This window comes from Petaurus breviceps, unplaced genomic scaffold, assembly GCF_028583685.1.
Source record: "Petaurus breviceps papuanus isolate PSGF00001 unplaced genomic scaffold, PetGlider_PUasm1.0 90823, whole genome shotgun sequence".
Classification (NCBI taxonomy): Eukaryota; Metazoa; Chordata; class Mammalia; order Diprotodontia; family Petauridae; genus Petaurus; species Petaurus breviceps.
The window spans coordinates 5,923,838-5,946,929 of NW_027187352.1; the positions used below are offsets into that span (position 1 = coordinate 5,923,838).

General features: G+C 39.5%; 1 protein-coding gene across 2 annotated transcripts in view; it reads left to right on the forward strand.

The window, feature by feature from the left end:
* Positions 1-23,092, forward strand: part of UVRAG (UV radiation resistance associated) — a 415,539-nt gene that overhangs the window by 372,587 nt on the left and 19,860 nt on the right. Inside the window, exon 15 of one of the 2 annotated variants that reach the window (XM_069070877.1) lies at positions 5,795-11,350. The exons of the other annotated variant lie outside the window; for it this stretch is intronic. Within the exon in view, the coding sequence (XP_068926978.1) occupies position 5,795 (1 nt within the window). The 3' untranslated portion in view covers positions 5,796-11,350. Of the gene's footprint in view, positions 1-5,794; positions 11,351-23,092 lie in introns of those variants that run through there. 2 annotated transcript variants of the gene reach the window in all.

The window sequence follows — 23,092 nt, forward strand, 5'->3', positions numbered from 1 at the left end:
TGTGCTTAATGGTTTATAGCGTGCTTTCCTAGCAACCCTATCAAGTTCCTGGTGTATTATTATCCCCATTTTATGGATTATAGGACTTAGAAATAGAAGAAAACTTGAAGGATCATCTAGAACACCTCACTCACTTTGCAGATTAGGAAATAGAGTCTCAGGTGAAGTGACTTGTTCAGTCACGCAGTTGATGTATGTTGGAGCCAGGACCCATACCCAAATCCTTTTGACGGGATATCCAGTGCTTTTTCCGCTGCATTAGAATAGCAGAAGGTGATGTCTCCTCTTCCTTCCCTCTCTCTGCCCCAAGACTGAAATCCCCCAGTCTCAGGGAAGCAAGATTTACAGCAGAAGCACATCGAACAATATGAGGGTATGTGTGGGTGGGAGTGTGGTTAAATCAGTAAATGAAGAAGATAAAAGGTACTGTAGGGAGCTAAAAGAAGGAGATGTTATTTAGGGGCTTCTGTGGTACAGCTCAAAGATTCACACTGGAACAAGACAATATAATTAGTATACAAAGGGACTGAAAGATCACAGGAATGATTGAGAAAATTGTACTTATGTAAGACAATCTTGATTCCCAGGTACCCCTTCTTCCCCCTGCCCCCCCACAAGAAGTTGTAAACTGCTTGGAGGCAGGTGCTATGTCCCTGTTTAATCTTTGTATTCCTGGTGCAAAACACAAGGCCTTGTGCACAGTAGGCATTTCATAAATGCTTGTTCATTTAAATGGAATGTCACAGATAGGGTCCAATAATCTTGATTTACCTAGGCTCACTGATCTGGGTCATTAGTCATCCAACCTCTACATTGGTTCCAAACGGGCTGGTAGCATAGTGGCAAGGACGGAACACTCTGGGAGCCCTAAGAACCAGAAATAAATTTGGTGGGTTTTAATACACCAGATTCTCCCTGTGTCTAAACTATTCCTTGATCACCTTAGTCAACTTTAGAAACAACACCATCAGGAAATCTAGTCATCAACATTTAGTGTTTAGAAGGAAAAGTAACTTACTAAGTATATATCAGGATGTCTACTTCATAGCAGCCCAATGGCCTACAAAAATTAATGCAGCATCTAAGGCTTCTTTATGACCAGTGAGTGAGTAGTTTGTTACCAGGAGAATCTCATCCGTTCAACCACATCAGAGCTTTAAACTTGAACTTCCAAGAGGATAAATTTTGACCTCCATATAGTTGTCCTGCCTCTGAGACATACTGGTTTTCCCTTACCTTCTCAGTGTCCCAAGCAACTTTCTAAAACTGTAAGATGTAGAGGAGATGCACATCTATTTTAGTAGAGAAAGTTATTCTGCTAAAGACAGGAGTGAGTAGAGCACTGAACCAAAAGGCAGGGAGAACTGATTTAAATCCAGCCTCAGAGGCTTACTGGTAGATGACCCTGGGTAAGTCACTTCACCTCTGCCTGCCTCAATTTCCTTATCTGTTAAATGCTGAAACAAAACTATTTGTAAAGCACTTTTCAAAACGTAAAGCTCTATATAGATACTATTAGCATAACATCATTATCTTTATCCTTACTTGCCCCTTCCCAAACCATTGAAATCACAGGTCCAGGAGATTTTCCTGCCTGACCAGCCACTGAAATTCAAATTTTCTTCTTCACTCTGACTTTTAGAAGCATGTTTGTTTCCCTTTGCCCAGTGCTGGTAGCCATTCCTCCTATGCAGCAGACTTTGTAGTTGCGTTCCTTGCACCTTCATGTCACAGCCCAACTCTCCCATGTATTATCTTCCTCAATTAGAGTGGGATCCCTTTAACAATAGGAACTATCCTTTAAAAAATATATACATTGAGGGGCACTAGGTGGCGCAGTGAATAGAGTATGAGCCCTGGAGTCAGGAGGACCTGAGTTCAAATCCGGCCTCAGACACTTAACACTTAGTAGCAAGTCACTTAACCCCAATTGCCCTGCCTTCCCCCCTACAAAAAGCAAAAAATAAAATAAAATAAAAATATATACATGCACCCCTAGTGCTTAGCATAGTACTTAGCACACAGTTAGCATGTAATGAATTTTTTTAAATTCTTATCTTGAATAAGGGATGCAATAGTCCTACTATGCTCTGTTCTGGTTTGATCCCACCTGAATTACCAATTCCATCCAGCATTATAGGAGCAACATTTTTTTTAAAAAGCTGGAGCAGATCCAGAAGATGACTGCAATAGAGAAGAGATTAGAAACGTAGTCATATGAGGTAGTTGATGGAACTGAATGACTTTAGTCTAAAGAAATATGATCTCCATTTTCAAATATAGGAAGAATATAAATATACACCAAAAACAGAGTACACCTAGCAAGGTCTGATGACATGTATTTGTCTGGTGTCTTGGAAGTCCAGTCAAAAGGGCATTAAACCTCAAAGGAAGGTAAAAGAGTAAATCACCCATGCATCCTACCAAGCTGGGATCCGTAGAAAACAGTTAAAGTGAACAAAGAAGACTAATGCCTGCTCAGATACCATTAGGAGACAGAAATCCAAGAAGGGAGCCAGCAATAAAATTCATTGTCTCATTGTTTATGCATAAATTATGGATAACCAAGAAAATGTGAACTGGAGATACTAACTCAAGGAACAAGTTCAACTTTATAGGTTTCATTAAGCTTTGGAATGGGACACACAACTGGAATATAGTTCTGCAAAGGAACAAAACAGATTAAAATGAGGAGACAGTGATAGGGTCTTTTAAGAGGATATATTCATGAAGAAATATACAGTAGCAACATAACCTCCTGTGCACTCCTAAGGAGTTCAATAGGGAAATCATATTCCTCACTCTCTTACACTCCTCATGTCCAAAAAGTAAAATCTTGTTCATTCTACCTTCATAACATCTCTTGTATATGCTCCCTTTTCTCCTCTGATACTGCCAGTTCCCTTGTTTAGGCCCTTATCACCTCACCAGGCTATCACAGTGACCTTCTGGCTGGTCCCTGTGCCTCAAGTCTCTCCTCCCTCTAAACACCTGTGAAAGCACAAATCTGACCAGCCTTGTCCGTCCTCTCTCTCTCTCTCTGTCTCTCTCTCTCCCTCCCCCCTCTCTCTCCCTCTCTCTCCCTTCCCTCTGTTTCCCCTTCCCTCCATCTTTCTCCCTCTCTTACACACTCACATTCAATAAACTCCACTAGCTCCCTATTACCTCCAGGATCAAATACAAAATCCTTTGTTTCACTATTAATGCCCTTCATAACCTGACCCCTCCCTACCTTTCTCATCACCTTACTCCCCTCTGCATAGTCTTCAACTCAGTAATGCTTAGCCTCCTTGCTTTTCCTCAGACATGACACTTTCCCTGGCTCTCTCCCATCACAGTGCTCTCCCATGGAGCCATTCGTTATAATAAAGAATAAGAAAGGTATTGGGGCAAAGGCAGTTCAGTAAAACTGACCACATCAGCCAGCCTGACAGAATAGGCAAAGTTCAATACCCGTAGTCCTCAGCCTCTGCAAAGAAAGAGAATGAGGGTGCTTCTCTCTTCCTCAAGACTGGCTTTCACTTTCATTTCTCTTGTTGGTCTCCTCTTCAGTCATCACGTGCATTGTATATATTGTTGTCCAGGCTCTGCTTAACTTATTCTGCATGGGTTCAGATGTTTTCCCATACTTCTCCATGTTCTTCATATCATCTAGTCTTTTAGGAAGGTAGCATTCATCTACCACAATTTGTTTAGGTGTTCCTCAGTTGATGGACACATCACTTCTTGGCTTCTTCACGATAAGTTATGGGCTGCTGGGCAGTGCCAAACTTGGGCAGACTTCGAATAGGGAAGACCTAACACTCAAGTCCTGCCTCGCACACTTACAGCTCTGTGACCCTGACCAAGTTACTTAAATTCTCTGAGCCTCACTTTCCTCATCTATAAAATGGAGATATCTACCAAGTTGTTGTAAAGATCAAGTAAAATAATATGTGAAATACTTTGCAAACCTTACAATGCTATGTGAATTTTAACTGTTGTTATTATTTTATTATTATTCAAAAAGCAGATACACCAACAAGGGAAAATTCTATTATGAACCTTAGTCTCACCAGGAAGGAGGAACTAGCTGTGAGAGTTGGAATGATGTGAACATTGTATGGAAGTAGCATTTTAGAATCTCTGGTAGAAGAGAGGAAAGCCAAATGTGGTCTGACATGCATCCTGTATTTGGAAGAATAAATTTTGAAGGTTTCAGAGAAAATATATCTAGGATTCCATAGCTTGAGTCATAAAGAAGAAGTCTGCCTAAGTGGAATGGGAATCTCCTAAGGCTCAAATTCTCAAGACACAAAGAGAAAGAATTCTTTTGGAAAGGAAAATGGACAAAGAGACTAATATGAGAAGCCAGGGAATTCATTAGCCAAATTAGATTATAATGTATATAATTATAATGGATAAAGTACTGAACTTGAAGTCAGAGCTGTGGTCAGATACTGCATCTCATATTTACTGGCTCTGTGATCATGGACAAATCACTTAACCTAATGGAGTCTCAGCTTCCTCATCTGGAAAATGGGGATAATATCCACAATGCCTCCCTCACAGAGTTGGGAAGACTTAAATGAGATAATTAATGTATGGGAAATACTTTGCAAACTTAAGGATAACAAAAAGGCTTTTCTTTTTCAGATGAGTTGGGGGAAAGAGGATCAAAGAAGAGAGGACTATTATTTGGGGGGGGATGAGAAAATTATAATAAACATAGGAGAGAAAGCTAAACTACTCAATTCTCACTTTGTTATATTCTCTGCCAAGGAGAATCTTTGGACTGGAAAAGACAGAAGAGAATGTCCACTAAGAATTGGACACACAAGACATACATAAATAGAAAAGTAATAAGAGGCTACTTAGCTGCCATGATCAAGTCACCAGCTCCAAATAAATTACATCTTAGGGCACTGAAGGACTGGAGAATGTGATTGCTGAGCCAATGTCAGTGATCTTGGAGAGATCATGAAGAATAGGATATTTATTACTGAATTGAAAAAGGGCAAATGTCCCAATTTGCCTAAAGAAAAAAAGGAAAGAGAATAGTTTTTGGAAATTATAGATAAGTGAGCATGATTTCAATGACTGACAAAATTGTAGAAACATTGTTATCAAAAGGATGATTAGAAAAGAAAGCAATGATCACAAGGAGCCAATATGACTTTAACAAGAACAGATCTGTCAGACTAACCTCATTTCCTTTTTAGAAATGGTTGTGCTACACTGTTAGATCAAAAGAATGCTGTTGAGATAGGCTACCTAGATTTTAGCAAAGCATTTGACAGTATCACTCATGCTGTCCTTTTAGGCAAGTTAGAAAGGCGGGCTAGTACAATGTAATGGTAATGGAATTTAAAGATCCCCTTGTATTGGCTTGTTTTTTGGGTTACGTGTTAAAACTCAGAGTTTGCGAATCCCACTTGTGGGATGGACTTGTTGACGTGAAGAGAGGGGCCAGAACTGAGAGGAGCTAGTGCCATGTATAGATAGGCCCAAGGAGAAAGAGGCCAGAAGAACTTTTGGGAGCAGCATCATGGAGGCTGAAAGAGGGAGAAAACTGTCAGCCGAAGCCACCCAGACTGCTGAGGGCCAGTTGGAGCTGCCCAGGACTTTTGAGAACTGCCACTCAGAGCTGCTGAGAACTGAGAAGACTGTGGTGCTGAATTTTTTCTATCTGTTTTGATATTATTTTGCCAGATTCATCTGCTGGTAAAGGGCAGTGCTGTTGTTGCAGAGGTTCTGGAAACTTGCTGTTAATTCAGAAGCCCTAAAAGAGGATTTTCTTGTTGTATGTTTACAGAAATCCTGGAGGAGGGTCTTGCTGATGTTTTCAGGGGTCCTGAGACTGTTCTGCAGGCAGAGAGTGAATTGATGAGGATGCTAGCAATGTATATTGTGGCTTTGTTAAGCTTTGTCTCCCCAGGAGCAGGGATTGCTGAGACATTTGCCTCGGGTCAAGATGAAGAAAAGACCTCTCCTTGGGTATTGAATGCTGTGATGATATTGTAACCTTGTTGTGCCTTAAGGGTAGATGGCCTTTGTGCTCTCCACTGTCCCTTTGAGAAGGTGCTTGGTGGCAACTGATGATATTTGTAATTCAATTGTGATCCAGGGGTGGAATACTTTGATTTTTGTGCTTTGTGACTGACCAAATGAATGTACTTCATTTATGATTGGAAATTAATCTCCAGTTGAATCAAGAGAAGACTTTGTGATTGACTAAATGAATGTACTGCTCAGGGGTGGAGTACTTGGACCTTAGTACTTTGTGATTGAATTGAGAACTTACTAAAATGACTGTTACCCTATATTTTGATTTTCTCTTTTCTGTGATTGTTTTGCCTTAATTTGTTACTGAATATATGGAGAGTTTACTATGCTCATAAATCCAAACCTGGAAGTTGCTTGTGCTTGGCATTACATACAATTAGTTAGATTCAAAACTGCTTGAATAACAAATCCAGAGGGTAGTCATAATGGGTCAGTGCCAACTTCAGAAGGACGGTGGAGTGCACCAAGGAGCTAAGTCAGAGATGTTATGATTATCATATTTGCAAATGTCTTGTAGCTTTCCCCTCTCCACCTCTAGCCCTAAGAGTGATAATCAAATAAACACTGCAATTCCAAGAAAGGGCACCAGTCAGATGCCCGTGATTCTACTCACTATCCCCGTAACTTCCCAGACTCAGGCATCTACCACTGACACCCTGCTATGTAACATGTTGTCTTATCTTTAAATTGTAAACTCCTCAAGGGCAGTCTCTTTCTTGCTTTTCATATTTGTCTCCCCATTGCTTACAGTACCCAACACATAGTAAATGCTTACTTAATGAATGCTTTTTCATTCATATTCAACAAGCAGTGTTAGACAATATAGAGACCAAAATGAGAGCATTCTTGCTTCAAAGGAACTTATATTCTACACATGGGGAGAACATGTACCCAGATCAGCAAATATATAGGAAGAGTAATTTCTAGACAGTAAGCAATTCAGGGAGCTAGTTGGCATGGGGCAGGTAGGTGGTACAGTGGATAGAGCACCTGACTTGGAGTCAGGAAGACCTGAGTTCAAGAGTGGCCTCAGACACTTGCCAGCTGTGTGGCAAATCATTTGACCATGTTAGACTCAACTTCCTCATTTGTAAAATGAGCTGGAGAGGGAAATGGCAAACCACTGCCAAGAAAACCTCAGATGGGGTCGCAGAGAGTCAGACATGACTGAAAAACAACTAAATAACAGCAAGGAGATTCAGAGTAGACCTCATGTAGGAGGTGGCGCTTGTGCATTGCCTTGAAGGAAGCTAAAGATTTTAAGGAGTAGAGATGAGGAAGATATTGGGGATATAGTCTGTGCAGAGGCATAGAAATAGATGTTCACAACAGATACCCCTTTACCACACCCCTCCCCAGGGCAGTATGATGTGTGAAAAGAACCTAGATCCCTGATTTCTAGTCAGGGCTCTATCATTAGCAAACTGCAAAACCTTGGGCAAGATGCTTCCTCTTTCTAGACCTAGATTTAAGGTATTATTTAGAGCTTTTCAAGCTGGAAGGAACATTAGACAACCTAAGGATCATTAACAACCTAGTTAAACCCCTTACTAAAATTACTTTCCCTTCTCACTCTCTCACACACACACACACACAGTTGTTTGCATGTTGTTTCCTCCTTTAGAATGTGAACTCCTTGAGGGCAGAGATCATGTTTTTTTGTATCCCTAGTGCTTAGCACAATGCCTGACATATAGTAAGCACTTAATCAATGTTTGTTGAATGACCGAAATCAAACAGTCTCTTCTCACCAGGAATTTACTTTCTGAAACTGCATATATAAGTAAATATAAAATATATGTAAAATCACTTAAGGGAGGCAAGGAGTCACATAGGAGATGATTCTTGAGCTGATCCTAAAGCAAAGCTAGGAATTCCCAGGATCCAAAATGAGTGGGGAAAGCATTCCCTGATGTACTGGAACAGCCCAAAAAGCCAGTCTACCAGCAGAGTAGCATGTATGAAGGGGTTGGGGAGCAATATGAAATCAGTCAGGATTGATAGCCAGATTGTGAAGGGCTTTCACTGCCAAATAGAGGAATTTCTGTTGTATCCTAGAAGTACTATGGAGCCACCAAAGATCTATGAATGGAAGAGACATGGTGAGGCTTGTGTCCTAGAATATCCCTTTGGCAGCTATTTGTAAAATGTATTGGAGAGAGAAGACATAAGGAAAGCAAACCAATTGGGATTTCTTGTGACAAATGTCAACTAGGTTTTTTACCTTTTGAATAGAGTGAAAGAAAGGGCTGTATGCAAAAGATATTTGTGAAGGTAGACTTAATGAGAATTGCCAACTGATTTGGATATGAGGGAAGAATGAGAGTAAAGAGCCAAGGATGATTGACTCCAAAGTTAAGAATCTGAATGACTGGAATGATAGTGACACCTTTAACAAAAATAATAAAGTTAAAAGGAGGGAAATATTTGAAGGGAAAGATAATGAGTTTAGCTATGGTTGTTCTGATTTTGAAATGCTTTTATAGGACATCCATTTTGGAAATGTCTGCTAGGCAGTGATCTAGACAGGGTGCTCAGTGAAAGGATTAGTAATTAATATGTAGAGCTTGGCATCATCTGAATTGAGATAATAATTACATCCATTGGATCAGATGAGATTATGAAGAAAGTAGAGAGAGAGGAGAAAAAGGCCCTAGTGTAGAGCCTTAAAGGACACCTTTGATTAAGGGTGATTCATGGACAGTGGTCAAGCACAAGAGATTAAAAGAGTCAACTGGGGGGGGGGGGAATGATTGCCTTATGGCAATGATGGTCCAATCAGAGATTAGATAACATAAATTTGTAGTAAACCATTTAGCACAAGTGTATGTCTTGCTCTATCCAGTGAGTAGAAGTAGAGAATGTAAATGGTAGAGGTAATCCAAGGTTAGGGTTTATCACAGTATGAGTAGTGATAGGAAAAATGGGTAAAACATAATGAGCAGAACTAAGGGAGGACAGTGTCTGAAAAGAAAAGAAAAGAAACCAGGGAAAAAGGAATATTCAGAAAAGGTGAACAGCAATGCTGAGATATTGCATTGATTACAATGAGAATGAGAAATCAAAGGCCACTGTATTTGAAAATTAAAGTCATTGCCGACCTTGGAGAGAATTTAGTTGACTGATGGGATGAGAATCCAGATTGCAGGGGGTTGAGGAGAGGAGAAGAATATAAATACAGTGAGTACAGATTGTATTTTCTAAGAGTTTAGATATAGAAGAAAAGAGACATTTAAGATGGTAGTTTGAATAGTTGATAGAGTCAAGTCAGGAATTTTTTAAGGCTTGGAAAGACTTGGGCATATTTGTAAGTAGCAGGAAAGGAATTAATAGTTAGGAAAAGATTGAAATTTAAAGAGGATGAGAATGGTGGAATGGGAGAAGCAGTCTGCTAGAGTAGATTGGATCAAGGAGTAAAGGGGTTGACTTTAAGAAGAAAGACCCCCCCTCTTCTTCAGAGATTGCAGTAGAGAAGTAGAGAATAGAAAGCAGTGTTAAGGGCTTTTGAGATATGGATAGGGAAGATGGCACTCTGTGAATGGCCTGTATTTCCTCTGTAAAATATGAGACAAGGATCTCTGCTACAAGGGGGAGGGAATGTTAGGGAAGCCTTTCAGAGAAAGAAAAAGATTGGAAACAACTTCTATGAGGAATGTGATTAAAAGAGTCAGTAGTGGAGGGGAGGGTGATTGCCTTATGGCAATGATAGCCCAATTGAGATTAGATAACATGAATCTGTAGTAAAGCATTTAGCACAATTGTATGTCTTGCTCCATCAGCTTTCACCAACCAGACAGAAGTAGAGAATGTAAATGGTAGAGGTAATCCAAGGTTAGGGTTTATTACAGTATGAATGGCAATAGGAAAAATGGATAAGACATTTGAGAATTGAAGACAGTGTAAAATTAAACCCATTGACTAGGGGATTGTAATAGTAATGAAATTTGAAGATCCTTTTGTATTGCTAAGCCAAGAGATACTTAGCACCTAGTTTCAAATTAAGCCTCTATTAATGAAACAGAAGGTATGACCCCTGTTGCTGATGTAACAGGAAGGGGCTGAACAAGGAGGAGCAATACTGTATATGAGGAAAAACCCCAGCTGGGAAAATCAGAATTTCCTGGTAACTTGTGGTGGCAGAGCTTCTTCTGAGGGCCAGCCAAGCTGCTGAAGACTTCCGAGGGCCAACTGGAGCTGCCAGAGGAGGCATGACTGTGGTGTCAGTACTTTGTTTGTGGCTTTGTTAAGCCTTGACTTCCCAGGAATAGAGACTGTGAAGGATTTAAGGTGGACTGGACACTGTGAGCTTCAGTGTGGAACAGGAACTGCATAGAGAGCTGGACAAGGATCTAGGAGCTATCCGCCTTCGAACCCAGGTGACAGTTTGGTGAATTCAGGGAGGAGCTGGGACCATGGAAGGGGAATCAGGGAAGCTGAGAGCCAGCCTCAAGTCAAGCTGAACAAAGACTTTACTTGGATACTGTGTACTGACTGAGATTATGATTTACTGTGACCTAGGGGTGGAAAACATTGACTTTTGTACTTTGTGGTTGAATTAAGAATTTTGTGATTGACTAAATGAATGTACTTTATTTATGATTGGAAACTTATCTCCAATTGAGACTACTCCAGGGGTGGAGTACTTTGACTTTTGTATTTTGTGTCCCTTAAGGAGGCAAGGATGATTGTTACTAAGTAATTGATTGAGTAAATGATTGTACTTTGTTCAAAACTATAAACTATGTGACCACTGTGGTGAAAACTGTGTGGCCATTTTAGTGGTAAGTTGTTGAGTTGTGACATGATGAATGCTGTATTTTGATTTTCTGTGATAAGTTGTAACATTGTGAATGCTGCACCTTGATTTTCTGTGAATATTTTGTTCTGATTTGTTACTGAATAAATAGAGTGTTCACTATACTGTGTAATCAGAACCTTAAAGCTATTCACAATAGCAGTCCTCTGGAAAGCTGCTTGTGCTTGGCTTTACAGGGATCAGTATTAAGAGAAGAAAGTAAATTCAGAATAGGAGTTATTACTTTAAAACAGGGTCATAGAACTTAGAGGGACATTAGAGGTGATATAGTACGATAGAGGAAACAAGCCTAGAGAGAGTCACACAGATAAGAAATGTCAGAGGCAGCATTAAAAATGAAGTCCCCTGACTCCAGTTCTTTTTTCCCTACTATGTAGCTGCCTCTATCTTTTTGACCATTCGATATTTCCGTTGATGGACTAGGCTGAATAGTTCTCCATAACTGAAAATTCTTCAAGTTGATTGACCATGTACTAAGGATTGTCTAAAGGAGTGTTATTCTTCATTGAGCTAGTGGACCAGGATGAAAGCAAATGATATTCTAAGGCCTCTTCTAGGTTCTGTCATCTTTTGGTATCTTGTTATGAACTTCTGGTTTAAGCTGAATTGTTAAAACAGTTCTCTTTTAACCTTAATTTCAGAATCAAGATGGAATTCTTTTTGTTCCCAAACTGTTAAAGAATCTAATTACTTTAATTCTTTAACAATTTCAGTAATGTTTTTCATTTTAATACTTTGAAGTTTACAAAACTTACAACTCTGAAAGGTAGGCAGGCAAGCCAGACTATTCCTATTTTACAGATAAGGAAACTGAGGATTGTCATGCTTAAGTGACCCAAGGTGGCCCAATTAAAGTTAAGTAGCAGAACGAGACCTGGGACTCTTGATTTCAAGTTCATCCTTTTTGCTATACAATATTGTTTCTCAGTAATGTGGTCATTGTTTGTCTCTCTTGGCAGTTATAGTCAGTGCCTCTGTGTAATTTAAGAGAGGTTATGGAGAGACCAAGTTGAACCTCTGCCAATTTGGATCCATAGACAATATGTTGGTACAGTAGAAAGAGCACTGGATTTGGAGTCAACTGAACTGCATTCATAACCTGACTTAGATCCATAATACCAAAGTGATACTTTCCAAATTACTTACCATCTCTGAATTCCTCATTTAAACATGTAAAATTTTATTGGTAATTCTGAGTGGATCATACCAGTAATCTCTAAGGTTCCTCCTACCTCTAAATTCTGTGAAATTCTCACTGCCCCTCCCACTCTTGGAATAGTTAGACTGCTAACTCTAGTTCTTCTGAAAATGGTGACAGCTGATCTTCTGTTAAGTCAAGCAAAATAAAGCCCCCATGGCGTAGTCCTTGCCAGAGCTCTTTAGAGCCACCATGGTAGGTCACCTTTAGCCATGGTGCCATTCTGACTTTATTTCATAGATATTCTGTCATTGGGCTTCCAGGCGTAAGACTTCCTTTCACCAGCTCAAAACTTTTAAAGGCCTGAGAGCTTACAGTGATCAGGTTTTAATTTCTTTGTCAACTCTTCACTGAGGCTGGGCTCTGCGAGATTTCTCTTGATTTGATTTCTATGGCAAAAGTATGGTTGTTATGTTATTGTTGTTGTTTTTGCCTTTTCCTACCTTGCAGCATAAACTGTTTATTGCTTCGTTGTCTCTAGTGTTTTACAGGATCCCTCCAGGTACCAGCCCTGGCTCTTCTTTCTTACTCTGTTCACATGGTTCCCCTGCACAGTTTTACTTATACTGAGTTTAAATGACATCAAGATGGGACCTTGTCAGGTTCTACAGACCATTTTATAGCTCTCCTAACATTTAGTTGCCTAACTTCACTTCCAATTCTCAGTCTTGGATAGGGGCTCGTTTTCTTATGGTGAAAGCTGATAGAACTGAGTTGTTGACTTGATCATTCCCTGGGATCATTTGGTTCTCATCTTGGTCTCCTCTGAGGGTCATTCTATACGTACTGATTTCAGGGAGTGTAATTCTGTAACCAACTAGCTTCAGAGCAACTTGGAACAGTTGGCTTTTAGTCCTTTGTGTTACTTCATTTCCACCACAGTCTCTCTTGGCTTAGCCTCTTTTCCCTCAAGGTGTGCCCTGTTGATTCATCTAGGAAGGGTTGATGACCAGCCCCTGTCTCCAGACCACATCATTTGGGACTGGTATTATTCAGCTCACTAACTTTATCCTCTGCCTGTAAAACTTCATCTCCCAAGGATTCATCTGTCTACTTCTGCCACACTTAAATCAAACCTAAATCACTCCCTTGTTCTGATCTATTTTTTATAATCTTTGTTTTTATTTAGCCAGATTTTTCCAGAAAGTTTTCTGAGATGAACACAAGGTATTATGACCAATTGAGCCCCAAAGGCACAGATTTTAAATAAACTAAGCTACTTTTCTGATATAGTTTGTATTTCTACTGTGTCCCAACGTTTTCTTCACATAGAAGGCAAATAACACTTTTGTTATTTATGTATTTGTATTTGTTATTTGTGTATTGTTATTACAGTTTGTCTCCATTAAGGTCTTTTCTTGAAGTTTGCTCATAACAGGGAAGTGTCCTCTGGGCTCTTTAAAACTCCTCCCGGAAGAGTACAAGCTTTTTGGTAGGTCCTCTCAAGGTGAAATGGCTTTGAATGAAGGCACAGAGACAGACAGTTGTCTAAGAACTAGTCTGGCAAAGCTTGCAGAGCTCATCACCAGAAGGGTGGCCACCAGGTGTATGTTTTTCCTACCATAGAAACAAATGATGTTAATCTACAAAAGGACTGGAAGGAGTACCCACAGCAATGAAATAGAAATTAAAGTTTATGATTTCCAAAAAACTTTTCTCACAATAACCTTGTGAGGTAGGCAGTACAGCTGTCCCTAATTTACAAAATAGACCTCTGAGGCTTGAGAAGTGAAGTTCCTTGACTCAGGTATTACAGTCAGCAAGTGACAGAGCTGGGATTTGAACCTTGGTCTTCTGGAGCGATGTCTAATGTTCCTTCCACTTTACCATACTGAGTGGTAGTGCTTATTCTTAATCTAGCAATGGTTAGAGACTTTCTAGACTCCTTCCTGGCCACATATTTCAGACTGGTAAACTATAGCTCCCTTGGGGAGATAAGATCTAGTTGTTAAATTTGGCTTTCCCAAAATATGGCTTTGTACTTCTACTTGAATCTGAAAAAGAAAAAAAGATAAAGCTCAACCTTAGTTGAGTTTCTCAAATGTTTGGTAGCTTAATTTATGGTATTTTAAAACGTACACACACACATGCACACCCAAACTTTGTCATAATTTCTTAGCTGCCAAAAGACGTAATTTTACCTCAGCTTCGCATTGGCAACCTCCTTTTGGCCCTGTCATTACTCTGCATTATTTAAGCAATAATCTTTAAAAGAAGGTGAGAAACTGTTATTGCTTTTTAGCGTAGTTGACATGATACTGGCTCAGAACTGTGCCTAGAGCTTCAAACATTTCAGATGGCCATAAACCAACTTAAACACCTCCAGTTAGAGGTCTGACTGCCATGAGCTCATAGCTTACTCAAAAAAAGGGGAAGGGAGGGGAGATCAAATGGTGTTTAAAAGTTTGGTGGTGGTGTTTTTTTTAAAGCATTCTCATTCCAGAGGGTCATAGCTGTGGATTTTGGCAGGCATCCAGACAATCACGATTTAGTATTTTGACCAGCTGTGATCTAGTAATGCTCCTCAGAGGAAACATTTTGTAGGGAGGAAAAGACATATTTGAGATGGTGAATATTGTTTTTTCTATAGACTTTGCTGTTTAAGACCCAGTTATAGTCAGATAGAACCAGCACAAGGGTACCTGAGAAAATAGAAGCTTTAAACTTCCCCCTAGTTCTAAGAGATCTCTTGATGTCATCAATATTTAAATTTTTCATTTATCTCATCTTCACTGTATTTCCACATTTATATATTTTTCAAAACTCAAATTCATATCTGTTTCATGATAGATTCTTAGAATGCTTAACATTGCAGCAAATTTAGTAGAACTTTTAATATCATTTGGGGAGGATTTTAAGAGATAATCACCTGACCTGTACCCTGTTCGTCCTGGCTGCAGTTTACGTACCAGAAAGAAATAAAGAAGGGAAAGATATAGAGAGCAAGGGTTGGTGGCAGTAGAACACTTTGTAGTAAACAATGGAATAGAAGACAAATCTTGGGATTTAGAAATAGGAATGTCTCTCTGGTTAGATTTATTTGACCCAAAATGGCAGAAATAAAAACACCATATAGAAGATATAGGGAGGTATATTTCAACCCTTTGTTAGTAAAAAAAATTCTGAACAGTTAAAGCTATAAAAAAAAAAAAATAGAATGAACTGCTTCAGGAGGTCGAGGGTTCTTCCCACCACTAGATAGATTCAAACACAAGCTGGAAGATCCCTTCTAAAGGATGTTGTATAGGTTTCCATGTTTAGGTACTGATTGGCCTGCATGACCTTTGAGATTACTTTCTAACTCTAAGAATCTAATTCTGTGAAATAATTCCCACCCTGTGCAAGGGTGCCAGGCTTTCAGGCAGAAAGGCTACCAGAATGGAGGAAGCAGGTGGTACTTGGGGAATGATTTTGGTGACAGTTCAAGGATCTACTCACAATATAGTCTGTATTTTTCAGAAAAGTACAAAATTTAGAGAAAAAAAGTGTTCTTATAATAAACCTTAGCAACAGAATATCATATCCCAGTTTGGGATCTGTGTATGTCCTAATTTGGGGCTCAAGTCACCAATCATTCATTAAGCATCTACTGTGGGCCAGACACTAAGGATACACAGAGATGACGTAACCCCTGTTCTCCACAAGCTTTTTTTTTTTTAATCCAAACCTATTATTTAATCAGCATAGAGAACTCCCACTGAGAAAAATGGCTCTAAAATGCATATCAACAACTCTTTTGTAACTTATAGTCTCATAGAGGTTAAGTAATTTAGGTATGATCCAGTAGCTAGCCATATGTAAGAGGTGCTACTTGAACTCAGGTCTTACTGGCTTTAAAGTAAGTCCTCTATTCATTATGTTGTAGTTCATTCAACAAGCATTTATTAAGTGCCGCTATGTGCCAGGGACTGGGCTAAGCCCTGAGATACAAGGAAAAACAAAAACATTGTACTCTCAAGCAGCTCACATTCTGATGTGAGGGGAAAGACATGCAAATAACCGTGTACCAATAGGATATATAAAGTGTACATTGGGGACTAGCAGCAGGGGCGATTAGGAAAGGCTTCCTACAGAAGGTGGGATGTGAACTGAGTCTTAAGGGAATCCAGGGGAGGTAGTAATCAGAGCTGTAGAAGAAGAGCACTCCAGGCATGAGGGACAGTACAGAGGCAAGAGACCAAACACAGCATGCATGTGAGGTACAGCAAGTTGGCTAGTACAGCTGAATTTTATCATATGTAGAAATGAATAAGGGCAGATAGAGCACTGAGCCTGGAGTCAGGAAGACTCATCTCCTTGAGTTCAAATCCAACCTCTGATCTTTACTAGCTGTGTGACCCTGGGCAAAAAACTGAACCCTGTTTGCCTCAATTTCCTCATCAGCAAAATGAATTCGAGAAGGACCTGGCAAAACACTCCAGTGTCTTTGTCAAGAAAACCCCAAATGGGGTCACAAAGAGTCAAACACAACTGAGAATGACTGAACAAAGAAGGAATAAGAATAAAGTGTAAGAATACAAAAAAGGGAGGAAGAGGCCAGGTTATGAAGGGTTTTAAATGCCACAGAGAAGTTGCATCTCTGTGTGAACGGAAAGAGGAAACATGTATAAAAGATCATGACGATAAAAATGAGATCTGACAACAGAGTATGTAAGTAGGGTGAGTGCTAGTGAAGAAACTGAGACCCAAGGAATTTAAATTACTATTCAGGATCACAAAATGAAGCAGTGGCAGAGATGGTACCAGAACTAAGACTCCTAGAATTGTAGAGCTCACAGCTATCCCACGTGGAACAAAATAAAACTTTGTTTTATAGTATATTTTTTTCTTTAAAGCTCTCAATATCCACCACCCCCCCCCAAAAAAAAGTTTGCCATATATACTTTTTCCAAAAGACTAGTGACATTTCAAGTCAGAAATGTTTTTCAACGTGGGGTCCTGGGAATCTCTCCAGATTTGAGCTTACCTCCCTCTCGTCTTTATAAATTGGATGTGTACCAAGAGAAAAGGAGAAATAAAAATAAGACTAGAAATCATGGAATTTTGGATTTGGGAGGGACATCTACTTTAGCCCATAACTAAAGTCCTCTGTAAGATTCCTTCCACGTACTGTAGTTAATAGTCTCCACTTGAAAACTTCCATGGAACAGGACCCTATTAGCTCCTTGAGGTGTCCCCCTTCCACTTTTTGGAAGCTTTAATTGTAAGGAAGTTTTTCCATCTATCAAATTGAATTCTGCTTCTGCAACCTTCCCATATTGTTCCTGATTATGCCCTGTAGAGCCAGGAAGAACGAATCTAATGCTTCTTCTACATGGCAGCCTTTAAAATACTTGAAGACTACTTTTATCTCTCCCCTAAGTCTGCCCTTCTCTAAGCCAAACATTCCAATTCCTTCTCCATGCTCTATGGTTATGGCAGGATCTCTAAGTTCCCTCACCATCCTGGTTGCCTTCCTCTTTATATGTCAGTATCCTACCAAAAATGTAACACCCAGAATTAGACACAGATGTGGTCTGCTTGGGGCAGAGTGCAGAGGGATTATCATTTCCCTCATTCTGGACACCATGCTTCTATCAATGCAGTCTAAATCACATTGGCTTTTCTGGCTGCCATTACACATTATTGACTCATAGTTAGCTTGAAAACCACTAAAATTCCTATATAATTATTGCATGAACTATTGTTCAACTATGCCTACCCCTTTCTTGTACTTATGTTGATGGTATTTTGAGCCAAACTGTAAAACTTTCCATTTATTACTATTTTTAAAAATTTATTAATTTTGACCCATTATCCTATCTGTTTTTTTCTCATGTTGACCATCCCTCCTATCTTTATGTCATCTGAAAGTTTGAAAAACATGACATTTGTGTCTATGATAAAAATGTTGACTATCCTGGGACATATCCTAGAAGCATTCCACCAGATACCCCTCTCCAAGGCAGACATTAACAGCAACAAACATTTACTGAGCATTGACTGTACCAGGCATTGTCCTATGTCTGTGAGATACAAAGAAAGACCAAAACAGTCCCAACCCCCAAAAGGCTTACTTTTTAATAAAGAAGTAACATGATTAAATAGATACAAAAGAGTAAGAATCTGGTCAGTCAGTTCTGAATCCATCTTACTGTATTATCCTCTGCCCCATATTTCTCCATCAAGAATGGCATGAGAGACTTTAGCAAATGCTTACTTTGAAACTCATGTAGGAGTCAAGATGGCGAACTAAGAAGAAGCAGTATAGCCTAGCTCCCCACCATATCCCCTCCAAAGTGATAGAGAAAATGCACCTAACCAAATTTTAATTGGGAAAGCCAAACAAGTCATTTTTCCAGCCCAAGATGGCTTAGGGAGACAAAAGGTCTATGGAAACAGGAGACAGGGTCTGGTCAGGAGCACACACACTGGGGGCATTCCATTCTCCACTGAAAGAAGGCCAAGACTAGGCACCAGGGCAGAAAGAGGTTCCAGGGGATCCGTGAACTAGCACAGGATGCAGGAATAGGTGTCATTTGGCAGCTCTTTGTCCTACAACCCAGTTCTAGATCACAGATCCAGGGCAGAGAGGAGTGATTCCAAATATAAACCCTTGCTATGCACTGAAAAAGGAACAATTTGGAAGCATACAGAAGCTGTGTCCTCTAATCCCAGGAGCAGAGTGGGGACTCAGTTCTATCCTCCAGCCTAGCTTGGAAGCCTGCAGTGAAATGAACAGGGCAGGAGTCCCAGACCAGAGAACATTCTGTAGTTGAATCACTCTGAACTTGCAGAGCCTCCTAGAGAACTAATAATGATGAGTCCACCACCAATTTGTGGTGAACCTCCCAATTTGGAACAAACAAACAGACCCAGACCTGGATTACAAGACTTGCAGAGCTCACACCAGTAGGTCATCACTTTGGAGCACTGAAAGCTTGCAGGTCCCCAGCCTGAGCTGTGCAAGCAGCAGAAGGATATAAGAGAACAGAGCCTCAAGACTTAGTGGCTTCCACATTAAAAGAGTGGAGGGCTTGGAATACACTACTCTGGAAGGCAAAGGAACTGAGATTACAACCAAGAACACCCGGCCCAGCAAAATTGGGCATAATTATTGGGGGAAATTGATATGTAATGAAATAGAGGACTTCTGAGCATTCCTGAGGAAAAGACTAGAGCCAAATAGAAAACTTGACATACCAACATAGGAATCAAGAGAAACAAAAAAGTAAACATGAACTAGCATTCATTAAGGACTAAACAAGGTTAAGGTGTTTACATTCTTAGATGGAGGGATGACACATGTAGCCCTTCAGAACTCTTTCATCATTCAGAGGCATAGAGGGAGTCTTAATTAGACAGAAAGCCTGAAAAGGACTGTTACGTTTTGAGGATCTCAAAAGAAACATGGCAGGATTTGGGAAGAGAAACACATTAGGAGTGGGGAGACAGGAGAAGAAGAATGGGGAAAATTATCTCACATAAATTAGCATGCAAGAAGAAATATATACAACAAGGAAGGGGTAATGGAAGGGAGCAGGTGATACTTAAACTTCATTCATCTGAACTGGTCAGAAAGAGAAGAAGAGAGGTAAATAAAAAACATCCTACCCAAAAAGGAAATAGAAGAGAAACTGTATTGTTTACAAGAAACACTTGAAGCAGAAAGATAAACAGAGTTAAGAGGCTAGAACAGAATTCTATTAAGCTTCAGTTGAAATTTTTTTTTTAAAAGACATGGTTAACAATCATGATGATCTCAGACAAAGCAAAGGCAAAAATAGTCCTAATTAAGAGAGATAAACAGGGAAACTACATTTTGTTAAGAGGTACCATAGACAGTGAATTAGTATCAGTGCTAAATAGATATCACCAAATGGCATAGCAATTAAATTCTTAAAGAAAAAGTTAAATGAGTTACAGGCAGAAATAGATACTAAAACTAAAATAGCTTCAGTAGATAAGTCTAACCTTCCCCCCCCCCCCAAAAAAAGGAAAAAGAAAGGAAGAAATGAAAGACTTGAAGAGAATTTTAGAAAATCTATGATGGACCTCTAGAAAAGAATGCATGAGAGTTAAAAAGTATACCTATTTCTCACCTGTGCATGCAACTTCACAAAAGTTGACTGTATTTTGGCATAAATACAAACAAAAGCGGAAAAGCAGAAAGGTTAAACACATCTTTTACTGACCATAATGCAATAAAAATTACATTCAATAAAGGGTATTTGAAGCAGGGATTAAAAATTAATCAGAAACTTAAGTAATTTAATCCTGAAGAATGGGTTAGTCAAAGAAACTCAAGTAACCAGAACATACAATATTCTCCTGATTAGTCACCTTTTCTCCAAGAGCGTGTATTTTACTTGGGAAAGTAAGACAGGATCACTAGAAGGCAGTTAACAATAGCAAATGTCAAATCAGTACCACGGGAATACTGTGGAAGGTCAGTGCTAGAAGGATTCTTAGAAGAGGGAGTGTGACAAGGTATGGTCAGGGATGGCTCTAGAGAGGGAATGGGCTTTGATACCAAAACTCCAGACTGGGAAGCAGCATAGTGCAGCAGAAAAAATGTCCTTTTTGAAATCAAAATGTCTGAATTCAACCTGGGCCCTCTGTGGTTTATGATAAGTTTCTTCACCTCCCTAAACCCCAGAGTCTTTAGCTGTAAAATAAATGCTATCTACTCCCCCTAATAAGATTGTTATGAGTCATATACAAATATCATCTATTATTAGCATCATTCATGAATAAACCAGTGGCCTCAAGGTCAGACCACATATTTGTTTAAAATGTGTAGCATACTTTTATTTGGTCTACCACTAAATTTTTATTTTTCTTCATAAAATAGAATAGCGCATTGGCTTTGGAGTCAAGGAGAACTGGGTTTGAATCCCAACCCTGCTACTGCTAATGAGACCATGAGCAAGACATAATCATTATAGTAACTATTATTTATATTATGATAGCTAGCATTCACATAACCCTTGACTGACACCACTTCCCTCATCCTCTGACTGGTTAAAGGCCTGGAGCATGGAGTACCAGAATCTTCCCAGTGCTTCCTTGAGAGAGGGCAGAAGCTGGCATTCTCTGGCTCACTCTCTCCTGCATCTGCTACTCTCCACAGAACAAAATGCCCTCTAATCTCCTCCACTCTCTACCTCCCCCCAGGCCTTCAGCTTTCCTGCCTCTTTTTATGTGTTGTCTTCCCCTAGTTGATTGTAAGCTGCTTGAGAGCAGGGACTGTCTTTTGTGTCCTGCTGTGCGTGACACATAGTATGCACTTATTGTTTTTTTGGTTTGGATATATGGAACTTTAAGATTTGCAAAGTGCTTCATAGACATCATCTCATTTTGTCATCTTGATATAGCTGTGAGGTAAGTACTGTTATTATCTCTGTTTTACAGAAGATGAAACTGAGACTGAGGTTTAAGTGACTTGCTTAGGGTCAGGCAGCTAATTTGAGACAGTTCTTCCTGACTCCCAAGTCTAGCTCTCTGTCTACTTTGCCACATAGTTATGTCTTGAGGCTTCAGTAAAGATGAGGTCTAAGGTTCCTTCCACTTTCTTTAGAAGCCAGTAATCTTATCAGCTTGTTAATTTAGTGTCATTCTCTGAAACAAGGACCGTATAATATGAATGGGAATGGGACTAGAGTTAGGAAGCAACCAAAATAGACACTTCTTCCCTTTTCTAAGCTATCCTCTAACAGAATCATCATAGAGCCCTACACTAGGAAGAGCTCTGCTTGCTTATAGAGTATGGTTTATTAAGTCATTTAACAGTCATGGGTTCACTTAAAGTATTAGCAATCTCTGATGATTTCTTGGAGCTATTGCCCAGTAAATCTGTAATTACAGTATCTCTGGGTTGTTGTTTTTTTTTAATAAATTCCCTTTAATTGCAGCATTAAGCCCCAGATGTCATATTTCCAGGTTTCCAACTTGGCTGTGAACCAAGCTAGAGGAGACAGCTGTTCTGATCTTAGGGCTATGCAGGCAAATATATAAAATAAACCAGTGGACTTGGTCCAGTTGCTTGAAGCTAAAACTCTACTAGGCCAAGACTCAATGCCATAGATCACACAAGTATACTCATGGTCTTATGGGAAATGAGCTTCCCCCTCTGCTCACAAGTGCTGCCTTGAGACATGTTGGAGGTAGAGGTAATTGGCATTGCCTTTGCCATTGCCGTTGGCCCTTTCCAGTGCATACATAGCCAAGCCACCAGTCTCAGGAATCCTGTCTTTAAAGTTGTAATTCCTTAATTCTCTAAAAAGAAAAACACTGTCCTAGCAAGTTATATTTTATGACTTAAGTAAATGTGCTAAATTTCATTTGATAAGGAAATGGCTTGTCAGTTTTGTTAATTGGTCATGTAATTAATAAATCTATTGGTTTTAATAACTTCCTCCCTTATAGAAAAAAGGCTACATCCAGATCCTCAATTTCAGACAAAATGAGATCTCCTAGTCTTTTTTGCCACCTTCTTCAACCCATCATTGGAAATCCTTATTCCTGTTTGAGTAGACAATTGAACAAGTAAATTTGTCATACTTCCCTTATAAAATACATATCATAGCCTTGGTACTGGAAGGCCCATTAATGATCATATGATCCAACCCCCTCATTTTATAGATGACAAAACAGGTCTAGAGAAATTAAATTATTTGATCAAAGGCACTCTGAGAGGTAACAGCTGGAATTTGAATCCAGGTAATAGTATCATAGATTTAGTGCTAAAAGAAACCTTATCTAATCTGATCACTTTATAGGTGAGAAAAGTGAAGCCCAGAAAAGTAACTGATTTTCCCAAGGTCACACAGATAATAAATTACAGAAGCATATTCTTGATCATAAATCTAATGATCTTTCCACTAGGTTAAGTACTAATAGAATCATATTCTACAATTCATTTTAATTGAGCAGCTTGAAAGCATTTATTAAGCACCTACCACATGCAATGCCCCAAGTTAGTTGCTGGGAATACAAAGACAAAAACAAAATAGCTCTTGCTCTGGAGGAGTTTATATCCTGCTAGCCCTTGT